This window comes from Oncorhynchus nerka, linkage group LG9a, assembly GCF_034236695.1.
Source record: "Oncorhynchus nerka isolate Pitt River linkage group LG9a, Oner_Uvic_2.0, whole genome shotgun sequence".
Taxonomy (NCBI): Eukaryota; Metazoa; Chordata; class Actinopteri; order Salmoniformes; family Salmonidae; genus Oncorhynchus; species Oncorhynchus nerka.
In genome coordinates, this window is record NC_088404.1 from 37,597,507 (window position 1) to 37,611,766 (window position 14,260).

Sequence of the window (14,260 nt, forward strand, 5' to 3'; positions counted from 1 at the left end):
AAGTTACTAGAAACATGCCAAACGATGTTTAAAATAAACCCTCCAGTTGTTTTTGTCATAAGTAATCAATAATATTTCAACCGGACAAAAGCTTTGTCAATAGACAAAGAGAAACAAGAAAAGCGAGCTCCCCATCAGGAGCATGGCTGATGTCTGGAAATTTCCACTGGCCACTGATTGAAAGTGCTGTATCGCCCTCATTTTTTAGAGTAAAAGTCTGAAACAATGCCTAAAGACTGGCCACATGTAGAAGAAGCCATAGAGCTTGTGAACTGGGTCCTAAGTCTTTGTATGGTGGATAGGCTTTCAATGGAAATACAGCATTTCAAAATAATAGTACTTCCTGGTTGGATTTTCCTCGGGTTTTCGTCTGCCATATCAGTTCTGTTACTCTTACAGACATTATTTTAACAGTTTTGGAAAGGTTAGTGTTTTCTATCTAATTATATGCATATCCTAGCTTCTGGGCCTGAGTAGCAGGCAGTTTATTTTGGGCACGCTTTTCATCCAAAATTCCGAATGCTGCCCCCTACCCTAGTGAAGTTAACAACCTCAACTTCTTTTCCCAGTTCCAACCCATTCAACAAAGATGAGTTGACTGCCATCCTGAAGTTTGGAGCTGAAGATCTGTTCAAAGAGGCAGAAGGAGAGGAGACTGAACCTACGGTACATAGACACATTTCTATTGATTATGTGCTTTGAAAAGTGTTGAAACCGGTAATTCGTAAGAGTATTAATGACAGATTTTCATACTTCCATATTTGCCAAATGTCTGTGTTATTTGTAATTTACCTTGTGCTGTTCTCTTTTGGCCCTCGCAGGAGATGGATATCGATGAGATCTTGCGGTTGGCTGAAACCAGAGAAAGCGACCACGGATCCAGTGCCACAGATGAGCTTCTCTCTCAGTTCAAGGTACCTAGAAGTTAATCCAACTCTGAGCCTGATTTGAACCAAATCTGCAGGAATATCTTTAGCTATTACACTAGCCACTCTACTCCCAGTCTGACAGTACATGTGTTCTGTGTTCCTCCAGGTGGCCAACTTCTCCAACATGGAGGAGAGTGCTCCAGACCTGGTGGAGCGGACGGTACCTGACTGGGACGACATCATCCCTGAGGACCAGAGGCGGAAGCTGGAGGAAGAGCAGAAGCAGAAGGAGATGGAGGACATCTACATGCTGCCCAGGAGCAGGAGCTCCAACAAGAGGGTAAGCAGGAGAGAACACATATACACACATCTCACGTTAGGTCTTCTCTCTAGAGCAGGAGCACGATGTGACTGCTACATGGTGCAGCACAGTTGGCTGTGTGTGTGTGTGTGAGTGAAGGGGCTTTCCTAGTGTGCTGCTGAGCTGTGTACTCTACTGATCTCAGTCAGGGGGATATGATGGGGTGGTCATGAGTAATGAGGTTTTTACTGCCTGCCTCGGTGTAGGTGATTCCACTGTGTGTGAATCTACCGCATAAGAAGTTTCCTTAATAAATCATTAGGTTTTATTTCAGTGGGTCTTTCTATCACACAGATAATATCCTCTCCTGTTGAAGATCTAAATGCATGGAAGCGTCATCTCAAAATGATTCAATATGGAGATAAATTATCATTATTGATGATTAGATTTGATCATGATTTTATTTCTTATTATTGTAAAAGCGCATAATTTAAGCATTTAGAAGTATCCATAACACAAAAGGGAACTTGGCAACTACATTCCGTAGGAATTAGGTTTTGCTTGTTGTGTCTGAAGGTTGTCTTGTGTCTTGCAGCCCCAGGCTAACGACAGTGACAGTGACATTGGCTCCAAGCTGAAGCACCGTTCCTCAGGCTCTGAGAGCGAGACGGACGACAGCGGCGATGACAAGAAGCCAAAGAGGAGAGGCAGGCCCAGAGCCCGCAAGAACAACGTGGAGGGTTTTACTGATGCAGAGATCCGCAGGTACAGTATGTAGGTGTCTTTATACATTAAACCAAATGGTTTCTCAAAGTTTCATTTAAATAGTTAAGGTTAATGTTTTACTCTTTCCTTTATCAGGTTCATCAAGGCTTACAAGAAATTTGCAGCTCCGCTTGAAAGGCTGGAGTGCATTGCCCGGGACTCTGAGCTGGTGGAAAAATCCCAGGCAGACCTGAAGAGACTGGGAGAGCTGATCCACAACAGCTGTGTGACGGCTGTCCAAGAGCACGAAGAGCACCTCAGAGAGAACCCCAGTGAAGGTGTGACATTCTGACTGTCTGCATGACTCAGTTTTTGGGGAATTATGGCTAACAAGTGTGTTGTTTTTACTCATGTATACCCTGTTCCTTTAGCCAAAGGTCCTGGGAAGCGCAGAGGTATAAACATAAAAATCTCAGGAGTGCAGGTCAATGCCAAGTCCATCATTCAGCATGAGGAGGAGTTTGAGCCACTGCACAAAGTTGTGCCAGCTAATCCTGCTGAGAGAAACAAGTAAGATACCATTGCAGGTATATCTGAGGCATGTGAATAATTTTATCAGATGAATATGCAGAGAAAATAAATATTCCTATACGGGTTGAAAATGGTAGATTTGGACACTAATAAGTGAGTAAATCGAAACACAGTGGCTGTACAGTAACATGCTATACATGACGACAGAGCGTAGGGTCTCCGCTTCACAGCTCTGTATGGGTTTTGACTGACAGCCGTTCTGAACTTGAGCCTCTACATGCAACTTGAACTTGAATTTGCAGATTGCGATTTTGTAATAGATTTTGAATTGCGTAAACAACAGTAATTATGTGATGGGGGAGGGGGAGGGGGGGGGGGGTTAGGGCTGTGTTCAAAACAATTAGAAGTGTGCTTACTCTAGTTCATCAACGGCACAGCTAGGAGAGCTCAATTTTTTTTTTAAAGACTTTTCTTTGAGTCATAAAAGTGCATTGAAATTACTTAGGAACTGTGCACACTTTGGAGAGGTGTGTGGCTACTTGGAGACACCAGTTTGATCTCTCATTCAAACCCTTTTTTGTCTTATGTTGCAACTACCCCAAATTTTCTAAGAAAATTCTTACCATGTTACTGACTATTAGTCATTATTATTTTCAGATTTCGTTATCAACAAATATGTCTAATACAGTAAATGTAAAATCCACAAAAAACTAGTGTAGTGTTTGGATTGTCAGGTGAACTGTTGTCTGTACCTCTAGTCTAATAATTTCCCATAATCTCCTAACTGTTCCTTTTTAATTTCTACCATGGTTATGCATTTCTATATTTTTTCCTGTTAGAAACATTTCAATGTATCCCTATCCATATAGGCCAATTCCCACGACTGTAAAGGGTTAAAGTTGTAACAACTGATGCAGACACCAGAGCATTATCTTGATGGGCAGCAGTAGCAGAGGGTTTAACCACCTCTCCTCCTCTTCCTGCCATAGGTTCCAACTGACTTGCAGAGTGAAGGTGCCACACTTTGACGTGGACTGGGATCTGCAGGATGACACTCAACTGTTGCTGGGGGTCTATGAGCATGGCTACGGCAACTGGGATCTGATGAAGACCGATCCGGATCTCAAACTTGCAGACAAGGTAACCATCAGAATGTCAGAATCAAATATTTCTCAGATAGCTGTGGAACCCAGTAAAGCGGTGTGGGTGCATTTTATTCTTCTGGTAACAAATTGTATTAAAATCTGTATTCCAGATTATCCCCGATGACCCAGATAAGAAACCCCAAGGGAAGCAGTTGCAGGGCAGAGTGGACTATCTTCTGAAGACGTTGAAGAAAGAAGTGGAGAGTAAAGAAGTCACTAAGGACGAGGTAAACAAAGACCTCGCTGCTCTGTTTATCAGACCATAGGGAATGGTAATGCCTATGCATCTGAACCCCTTGGATTATCTATATGCAAATCCATTCAATAATGCTCTTCCTTACATTCTGTCTGGTATTGGTCTCTTCACAATAGAGCACATATCCCCTTGGCTGATCATATCCCCCCCAGGTCAAAGTGAAGCAGAGGAAGCCTCGGGTGAAGAAAGAGAACAAGGCCCCTAAAGATGAGCAGGGAAATTACATTTCCTCCCCTCGCCTGTCAGACAACCCCTCCGAGGAAGGGGAGGTGAGGGTAAGTCACCTCGAAAGACCCAGCGCAACCTGCCTATAAAACCCACCTGCCTTTTTACAAGGGAATTCCCTGTTGGTTACAGAATACCGGGATAGAGAACACAATGGCAACATGATGCAGTCTTTGTAATCCACCAGAACTGGTTTACTTATTTACCTTTCTGCTCTTTATTTAACCAGGATGACGGGACAGAAAAAACTCCCTCAAAGAAGAGACAGAAGAAAAAGGATAACAAAGAGAACAAAGAAAAACAGGGAACTCCTAAAAAAGAGGTGGAAAAAGACAAACGTCCCAAGACAAAAAAAGAAAAGGTACTTTAGCAGTCGTGAACTTTATGCATTGTGCTGCGGTAGTATACAATTTCACACCCACTAACCTTTCCTGTGTCTGAACAAATGGGGAACTTTTGTTAGATGGGTGGATGAACAGATTAGGTTATCAGATTGTTCTTGGACCAGCAGGTTGAAGTGTTGCTGTGCAGGTGTTTGTGTGAAGATCTGTGTTGCCCTGCTGAGTGGTGTCTGTTTGTCTGTTTCAGGCTAAAGGAGCCAAAGGGAAGAAGCCCCAGGGGCCGGTCCACATTACTGCTGGAAGTGACCCTGTTCCCATCGGAGAGGATGACGACGAGCTGGACCAGGAGACCTTCAGCATTGTGAGTCATTACACCATGTCCCTACTGACATGGACAGGATAAGGATATATTATTCACTACATACAAGACAAATGTAGGTGTTAATACGCGGGAGCGTAACCATAGCCTCAAACTAATTAGCATAACGCAGCGGATATAAATCTTCCTATTCATGAAAATCACAAATGAAATATATTGAGACACAGCTTAGCCTTTTGTTAATCACACTGTCATCTCAAATTTTCAAAATATGCTTTACAGCCAACGCTAGACAAGCATTTGTGTAAGTTTATCATGGCATAATGCTATGGCTAGGCTCTGCTACCAGCAGGCAACATTTTCACGAAAATAAGAAAAGCAATCAAATTAAATAATTTACCTTTGAAGAGCTTCGGATGTTTTCACTCAGGAGACTCCCAGTTAGATAGCAAATGTTCCTTTTTTCAAAATAGCTCCGTTTGGTCTTCACGTTTGGCTGAGAAATCGACCGGAAAATGCAGTCACTACAACGCTGAACTTTTTTCCAAATTAGCTCCATAATAACGACAGAAACATGGCAAACGTTGTTTAGAATCAATCCTCAAGGTGTTTTTCACATATCTATTCGATAATATATACGTCGGGACAATTGGTTTCTCATAAGAAGCGATTGGAAAAATGGCTTACTTGTGTACTTTATGCAAGATTTTCTGCGGGAGCCATCATGTGACCACTTGCTAAATGTGGTCCCTTACGGCTATTCTTCAACATAAATGCATAAAAAGACGTCACAATGCTGTAGACACCTTGGGGAATACGTAGAAAACGTAAGCTCATTCGTAGCTCATTCACAGCCATATAAGGAGTCATTGGCATGAGGCGGTTTCAAAAAATGCGGCACTTCCTGATTGGATTTTTATCTGGGTTTCGCCTGTAACATCAGTTCTGTTGCACTCACAGACAATATCTTTGCAGTTTTGGAAACGTCAGTGTTTTCTATCCAAAGCTGTCAATTATATGCATAGTCGAGCATCTTTTCGTGACAAAATATCTTGTTTAAAACGGAAACGTTTTTTTATCCAAAAATGAAGAGTCAGGTTTTAAGCAATAAGCAATAAGGCCCGGAGTGGGTGTGGTTATATGACCACAACTAAGGGCTGTTCTTAGCAGTGTTATATTGGCCATAAAACACAAACCCCCGAGGTGCCTTGTTGCTATTATAAACAGGTTAGCAATGTAATTTGAACAGTAAACAATTAGTTTTGTGTCATAATGTTGGTAAATTGTATCTCATACCATGGCTTTCAGGAGCCAAACTAAGTCATTTAGCAGACGCTTTTATCCAGAGCAACTTATAAGAACAATTACACACAACAGATTTTTCACCTAGTCTGCTTGGGGATTCGAACAAGTGACCTTTCAGTTTCTGGCCCAACACTCTGAACCGCTAGGCTACCTGCCGCCAACCATAAGCCATTTAACGTGTCAAGCATAATGGAGGTGCCGTTACAAATGTAAGATCTTCATTTGATCACTCTTTTGTTGTTGAGAATTGTTCTGCACAGCAGGAAATGCAAACTTGTAGTGTGTTTTAGTTTTTATAAGGCTTCTAAAGTTTGTAATTTCAACTTTGAAATCTGACTTGATTTGCCCTCACGAAAAATGTTTAAATCCCTACAAAAATGTCCATTAATTATAATCCACATAATAATTCACATTTACTGTTGCTGCAGGATTATTGTCCTGCTGTAGCAAACTGGATCAAATTCAGATCCTACATCTGTACAGCGGAGGATAATTGAAACATATGGATCATTTTTGACTAAGAGATCACTTTTACTTAGCTGAGTAAACTGTGTGTGTCTGTCCAGTGTAAGGAGCGCATGAGGCCGGTGAAGAAGGCTCTGAAGCAGCTGGATAAGCCTGACGAGGGCCTGTCCGTTCAGGAGCAGCTCCAACACACACGCACCTGCCTACTGAAGATAGGAGACCGCATCACCGAGTGCCTTAAAGCCTACAGCGACTCAGAGCATGTCAAAACATGGCGTCGGTAAGCCCTCATTCAACCACAAGATAGTTGTTTGCATTGAAGGTTTGATTATGAAACCTACTCCGTGGTCATTTAGGTCAGTCTTATGTTTTTAATTCTGATACCATTTGAGTTTCATTAAAATCGTTCTCCATATTAAGGGTAACTCTTACTAAGATGTCTCTCTTTGTTTGGCAGGAATCTCTGGATTTTTGTGTCCAAGTTCACAGAGTTCGGAGCGAGGAAGCTTCACAAGCTGTACAAGATGGCTCAGAAGAAGCGGTCTCAGGAGGAGGAGGTGATCTGATCTCTTTTCTCCCAGTATCAAAACTAGTGCTGAGTGATAGACCGATCGTTCGCTTTTTTCCGGTTATTAAACAACTAATTGCCCGGCAGCGGTTAATTTATTTGAATTCCATTTATTTTTTTTGTGAGCCTAAATATTCAACCTAGTTTAGCCCAGCTCGTAGACGGATCAGACAGAAAGTGGCGAAGCCAGAGGGTTACACTCTCGCCAAATCTGTCCAAAATAAACCCAATGCGTTTCTGTGGACTTATTTTGGACCTGAACTTTTAGCCTGCCTTTCGGATGACGACTAGCATTATTAGGGCATAGACATGAGCATCTCGTCATTGTATACAGATCTCTGGACAGATACACTTTTACACCCGCTACGTTAGATTCACACAGAACGCATGTGAGCACAATGTACACAACATAACGACAAGAGGGACAGAGACACTTTGAAGAAATAGTGAAACTATTTTGCCAAAACAGCTCTGCGGCATGAGCAGGCTGGCTGGCTGACTGTTAGTGCCTGAGATGAGATGATTACTTTTAAGGAATGAAAAAGAGTAGTCATCAAATAAAAACGAAATAATATACACAACTGACATTTTTTTATTATTTCATAGTAATTTTCTATTTTTCTATTGATGTCTATACAATGTGGAACTGATGGAGACAATGGACTATCTTCTATGTTTTGCCAATTGAATGTTTGCAACTTTTTGCTTTGGAATTTCCAGTAAAATGTCTAAAATTATTATACCGTCATTATTTCATAATACATTTTTTTATGTTTATTGAACCTGAAAACCATGATTACTTTTTAAGAATCACAATGTCCTCAAAAAGAATTAATCGCTCAGCACTAATCAAAACTTTCAGGTTTTTGTAACAAGTACAGTCAGCCAATCATTTGTCTGATATTTTTGCTCGGTCCTCTGCTTAACCCTTCCATTGTCCTTTGCTCATTTTCAGAAGGAGCATAAAAAAAGGGGGGATGACCCGTCGGGCAAGAAGAAGTCTTTCAGAGCAGAGGCGTCTAGTTCCAGTCGAGACTCCACCGGCACCCAGCCATCGTCTAAGTCTCATCCAGGCATGCCTCGCCCCTCTCCCACATCCCCCCAAGGTCACCACAGAGAAGGCTATAACAAATCCAACAACAGACACTTTGGAAATGATGGTAAGAGCTGTTTATTTGGTCTTATCAAATCTGAAGTATACAATTCTACAACTTGGCAGCAATTGTGAGGATTTCTAATTTTAGAAAAGAGCACAACATATCTCATGGCCCACTGTATTTTATCTCATGATGACAGATCGAGAAGATTGGCAGAGAGATCGTAAATACAACTACCCTGGAAATAGCAATCAATCCTGGCAAGGCGAGCGACATCATCCATATGACGCCCATCGGTATAAGGACCATCACTATGGCGACCGTCATCCACGTGAAGACTCCTACCGCAGTAGCTGTAGTAGTTACCGTAGCGGCAGCAGCAACTCCCCGCGGAAGAGGCCATATGACCAGTATGACAACGACCAGGATCACAGGGACCGCCGGGCCTATTATGACAGGTGAGAAACACTCACAATTAGGCCTCATCTTTTCAAACCCAATAATGTCTAGATTATGTATTTGTCAGTATTGGAATGTAATGCTAAAACCATAAGTGTTGTGGTAGCTTGTAGCTCTGTAGTCGTAAGCTTTGTAAGACATCATCCCTCTCACTTCAGACATTCAGACGCCAAGCGTAGACGCGGCGATGACTTCCGTCCTCCCCAAGACTTCAGGAGTGGAGGAGGCCATCCCCAGGACTTCAGGGGGAGGATGCTGGAGCAAAGGGGGCCAACAGGGCAAGAACACTTCACCCGGCCCTATCCAGACAATAAACCCCCTCCCCTGCTGGACCCACGCTCCCCACAGGCTCAGAAGTCCCCCCAGGACTCACGCTCGCCAAACGCAGAGCGGACTGCAGAGCGTAAAGCAGCAGGGGCTGATTTAAACTGGAACAACAGGAAGACATGAGGCCTGTCACTGAATGGAAAGGTGTTGTCCAGGTGAGGAACACAGTGGTGCTGCTGAAGGACAGGTCTGGGCCGACTAGACTCACTGTTTCGCTTGGCCAGACAACCTCAGTCGGAAACGGAATTGACAAATACTCTGTTTACCAGCAAACACCAAACTCTCCACATCCCTCCCCCAGGTGTGATTGTGGTAACGATCTGTGTCTGTGACCATGTAGAAAAGTGTTCAACATTATGGAATATGTATCACACTAAGCAATGTTTTTGTTGTTGAAATTACAGATAATCAGTCAGTGTTAGTGATGAGTCTGTAGAAGGCCTATGGATAGTTAGTCCTATGGACTATTATGTGGGGAAAAATTGATGATGACTGATCTGGAAACATTGAAGTGTCTGAAGTATATAGCCTTTTAAATGTTAGCGGTATGGGATTATTCCCAAATACTTTTATTTTTTTGAGTTTAGCTTTATGCCATTATAATAAAAGTCATGTTTATTCATCTTGACCTGGTTATGAAACTATCATAATTTCATAAAGAGATGCCCATTCTTTCCCGAAGAAAAATAAGTACATCTGTCTGTCTAAATTGAAGACGAATAGTAAGTTAGTCACACCAGTACCTAGTTCTCAGAATTGCTATTTAAAGTTTTTTAATGAGCATTTGTCATTAGTGTTGTTAATCATTCTTCTGTAAAGACATTCATTGCCATTGTCTTTTTGTTTTGTTTATGATAACTTAGTAGCGGGTCAGTGGTTAAGGACCTAATGAGAAGGACATGTTTATAAACATTATTTAAGTTAATTCGTTGTGCAAAGCTTCAGAAGAACACTGACTGTTAAAGTTATCCCTAACCACATTTATTTGTAGGTGTGCAAAGAATTTGCCATTTAAACCATATTTCTCTCTATCCTATGTATGAATGGTACTTTTGCATCTTACATTGCACAATTAGTACTGCACTCTACTGGCTTAGTGAACCTGTAAAAGTATTGCGCTATGTTTGAGAAGAATCTGGAAATCATTTTTTCATTTTCTATAGTTATGTGACACAGTGACAGCAGTGTAACCACTGATCGATTTTCTAAGGTACACTTGAGTGTTTACGGATGTGATTGATGACAAGCTGTTATTGGTCATTCTGTTTTAGTGCCAAACCAGAGACTGGCCCTGCTGTCGTTCTTATGATTTCTGGTGTGCTTCTCCATTTGTGCCTTATTTCTGTGAATATTTTCATACTGTATATCCTACTGGACACATTTCATTGAAATGACATGGAAACAACTGATTTAACCAATGTGTGTGCCCAGTGGGATGAGTTATGGACATTTACTGTACTCTTCTACAGAGATGATGCAGTATTTAACAGTCATTTCTTGAGATTGTTCTCAATGGATGATTGTGTAACGTGGCATGCTTGTTAAGCGAAGACTGGTGGTGGGAACAAAATGATATTGTTTGTCATGTTCTTCTGCAACTCCCCAAAAGATCTTGGGAAAAATGATTTACACAGATGAATCAGTGTTATGTCCTCTGTGGGCATATCTGATAGAAGGAATAGCCAACCAACACCACCTTCCTTTTCTCCACGCTACAGTCCCTGGAGTTGTGTTTTTGAAAACAAGCCTAAATAATTTATATTTGTGAGAAAGCCACTCCACGTGAAATATACTGTCAATATGTTTATAGACATATGTATTAAACTTTGCTACATTATAAAACATATGTTCACTGTTGTTTTTTCATCCAGTATAGTCTAAGACCTAAAGGCGTCCATCCATCCGCATGCTTCGCATCTGGGACAGTTCTTGCCTATATTATGACAAGTTTGTGTATGTATGTCCAGTTGAAGTCGGATGTTTACATACACTTAGGTTGGAGTCATTAAAACACATTTTTCAACTACTCCACAAATGTCTTGTTAACAAACTGTAGTTTTGGCAAGCCTGTTAGGACAACTACTTTGTGCATGACATGTAATTTTTCCAACAATGTTTACAGATTATTTCACATTCACTGTATCACAATTCCAGTGGGTCAGAAATGTACATACACTAAGTCGACTGCCTTTAATCAGCTTGGGAAAAATCAAGAAAATTGTCATGGCTTTAGAAGCTTCTGATAAGCTAATTGACAATATTTGAGTCAATTGGAGGTGTAGCTGTGGATGAATTTCAAGGCCTACCTTTGAATTCAGTGCCTCATTGCTTGACATCATGGGGAAATCAGCCAAAAAATTGTAGACCTCCACAAGTCTGGTTCGTCCTTGGGAGAAATTTCCAAACACCTGAAGGTACCACGTTCATCCGTACAAACAATAGTAGGCAAGTATAAACACTATGGGATCTCGCATCTGTCATACCGCTCAGGAAGGAGACTCATTCTCTCCTAGAAATTAACGTACTTTGGTGCGAAAAGTGCAAATCAATCCCAAACAGCAGCAAAGGAGCTTGTGAAAATGCTGGAGGAAACGGGTACAAAAGTATCTGTATCCACAGTTAAACGAGGCCTATATCACCATAACCTGAAAGGCTGCGCAGCAAGGAAGAATCCACTGCACCAAAACCGCCATAAAAAAGTCAGACTATGGTTTGCAGCTACACATAGGGACAAAGATTGTACTTTTTGGAGAAATGTCCTCTGTTCTGATGAAACAAAAATAGCTGTTTGGCCATATTGACCATTATGTTTGGAGGAAAAAGGGGGAGGCTTGCAAGCCGAAGAACACCTTCCCAAACGCGAAGCATGTCGGTGGCTACATCCTGTTGTGGGGGTGCTTTCCTGCAGGAGGGACTGGTGTACCCCACAAAATAGATTGCATCATGAGGGGGAAATTAAGTGGATATATTGAAGCAACATCTCAAGACATCAGTCAGGAAGTTAAAGCTTGGTTGCAAATGGGTCTTCCAAATGGACAATGACCCCAAGCACACTTCCAAAGTTGTGGCAAAATGGACAACAAAGTCAAGGTATTGGAGTTGCCATCACAAACCCTGACCTCAATCCTATGGAAATTTTGTGGGCAGAACTGAAAAAGCGTGTACGAGCAAGGAGGCCTACAAACCTGACTCAGTTACACCAGCTCTGTCAGGAGGAATGGGCCAAAATTCACCCAACTTATTGTGGGAAGCTTGTGGAGGGCTACCTGACATGTTTGACACAGTTAAACAATTTAAAGGCAATGCTACCAAATATTAATTGAGTGTATGTAAACTTCTGACCCACTGAGAATGTGATGAAAGAAATAAAAGCTTAAATAAATCATTCTCTCTACTATTATTCTGACATTTCACATTCTTAAAATAACGTGGTGATCCTAACTGACCTTAAACGGAATTTTTACTCGGATTAAATGTCAGGAATTGTGAAACTGAGTTTAAATGTATTTGGCTAAGGTGTATGTAAACTTCCGACTTCAACTGTGTGTACCAGTCAACATTTTGGACACCTACTCATTCAATAGTTTCTTTATTTTCTCTATTTACTACATTGTAGAATAATAGTGAAGACAGCACTATGAAATAACAAATATGAAATGATGTAGTAACAAAAAAGTATTAAGCAAATCTAAATACAGTGCCTTGCGAAAGTATTCACCCCCTTGAACTTTGCGACCTTTTGCCACATTTCAGGCTTCAAACAGAAAGATATAAAACTGTATTTTTTTGTGAAGAATCAACAACAAGTGGGACACAATCATGAAGTGGAACGACATTTATTGGATATTTCAAACTTTTTTAACAAATCAAAAACTGAAAAATTGGGCGTGCAAAATTATTCAGCCCCTTTACTTTCAGTGCAGCAAACTCTCTCCAGAAGTTCAGTGAGGATCTCTGAATGATCCAATGTTGACCTAAATGACTAATGGTGATAAATACAATCCACCTGTGTGTAATCAAGTCTCCGTATAAATGCACCTGCACTGTGATAGTCTCAGAGGTCCGTTAAAAGCCAGAGAGCATCATGAAGAACAAGGAACACACCAGGCAGGTCCAAGATACTGTTGTGAAGAAGTTTAAAGCCGGATTTGGATACAAAAAGATTTCCCAACCTTTAAACATCCCAAGGAGCACTGTGCAAGCGATAATATTGAAATGGAAGGAGTATCAGACCACTGAAAATCTACCAAGACCTGGCCGTCCCTCTAAACTTTCAGCTCATACAAGGAGAAGACTGATCAGAGATGCAGCCAAGAGGCCCATGATCACTCTGGATGAACTGCAGAGATCTACAGCTGAGGTGGGAGACTCTGTCCATAGGACAACAATCAGTTGTATATTGCACAAATCTGGCATTTATGGAAGAGTGGCAAGAAGAAAGCCATTTCTTAAAGATATCCATAAAAAGTGTCGTTTAAAGTTTGCCACAAGCCACCTGGGAGACACACCAAACATGTGGAAGAAGGTGCTCTGGTCAGATGAAACCAAAATTGAACTTTTTGGCAACAATGCAAAACGTTATGTTTGGCGTAAAAGCAACACAGCTCATCACCCTGAACACACCATCCCCACTGTCAAACATGGTGGTGGCAGCATCATGGTTTGGGCCTGCTTTTCTTCAGCAGGGACTGGGAAGATGGTTAAAATTGATGGAAAGATGGATGGAGCCAAATACAGGACCATTCTGGAAGAAAACCTGATGGAGTCTGCAAAAGACCTGAGACTGGGACGGAGATTTGTCTTCCAACAAGACAATGATCCAAAACATAAAGCAAAATCTACAATGGAATGGTTCAAAAATAAACATATCCAGGTGTTAGAATGGCCAAGTCAAAGTCCAGACCTGAATCCAATCGAGAATCTGTGGAAAGAACTGAAAACTGCTGTTCACAAATGCTCTCCATCCAACCTCACTGAGCTCGAGCTGTTTTGCAAGGAGGAATGGGAAAAAAATTCAGTCTCTCGATGTGCAAAACTGAGAGAGACATACCCCAAGCGACTTACAGCTGTAATCGCAGCAAAAGGTGGCGCTACAAAGTATTAACTTAAGGGGGCTGAATAATTTTGCACTCCCAATTTTTCAGTTTTTGATTTGTTAAAAAAGTTTGAAATATCCAATAAATGTCGTTCCACTTCATGATTGTGTCCCACTTGTTGATTCTTCACAAAAAAATACAGTTTTATATATTTTTTTTGAAGCCTGAAATGTGGCAAAAGGTCGCAAAGTTCAAGGGGGCCGAATACTTTCGCAAGGCACTGTATATTTTATATTTGAGAATCTTCAAGG

General features: G+C 41.3%; 1 protein-coding gene across 14 annotated transcripts in view; it reads left to right on the forward strand.

Annotated features, from left to right (window-relative positions):
• Positions 1 to 10,755, forward strand: part of LOC115134253 (chromodomain-helicase-DNA-binding protein 2-like) — a 56,426-nt gene extending 45,671 nt beyond the window's left edge. For 13 of the 14 annotated variants that reach the window (XM_065022566.1, XM_065022564.1, XM_065022556.1 and 10 more), the window contains 16 exons: positions 570 to 666; positions 822 to 914; positions 1,036 to 1,209; positions 1,766 to 1,944; positions 2,032 to 2,213; positions 2,307 to 2,445; positions 3,396 to 3,546; positions 3,662 to 3,778; positions 3,960 to 4,082; positions 4,262 to 4,393; positions 4,621 to 4,734; positions 6,564 to 6,742; positions 6,920 to 7,019; positions 7,986 to 8,190; positions 8,327 to 8,585; positions 8,745 to 10,755. In XM_065022566.1, coding sequence (XP_064878638.1) covers positions 570 to 666; positions 822 to 914; positions 1,036 to 1,209; positions 1,766 to 1,944; positions 2,032 to 2,213; positions 2,307 to 2,445; positions 3,396 to 3,546; positions 3,662 to 3,778; positions 3,960 to 4,082; positions 4,262 to 4,393; positions 4,621 to 4,734; positions 6,564 to 6,742; positions 6,920 to 7,019; positions 7,986 to 8,190; positions 8,327 to 8,585; positions 8,745 to 9,036 — 2,536 coding nt within the window. In that variant the 3' untranslated portion in view covers positions 9,037 to 10,755. The remainder of the gene's footprint in view (positions 1 to 569; positions 667 to 821; positions 915 to 1,035; positions 1,210 to 1,765; positions 1,945 to 2,031; positions 2,214 to 2,306; positions 2,446 to 3,395; positions 3,547 to 3,661; positions 3,779 to 3,959; positions 4,083 to 4,261; positions 4,394 to 4,620; positions 4,735 to 6,563; positions 6,743 to 6,919; positions 7,020 to 7,985; positions 8,191 to 8,326; positions 8,586 to 8,744) is intronic. The other variant, XM_029668039.2, reaches the window with a different exon arrangement.
• The last annotated feature ends 3,505 nt before the right edge of the window (positions 10,756 to 14,260 follow it).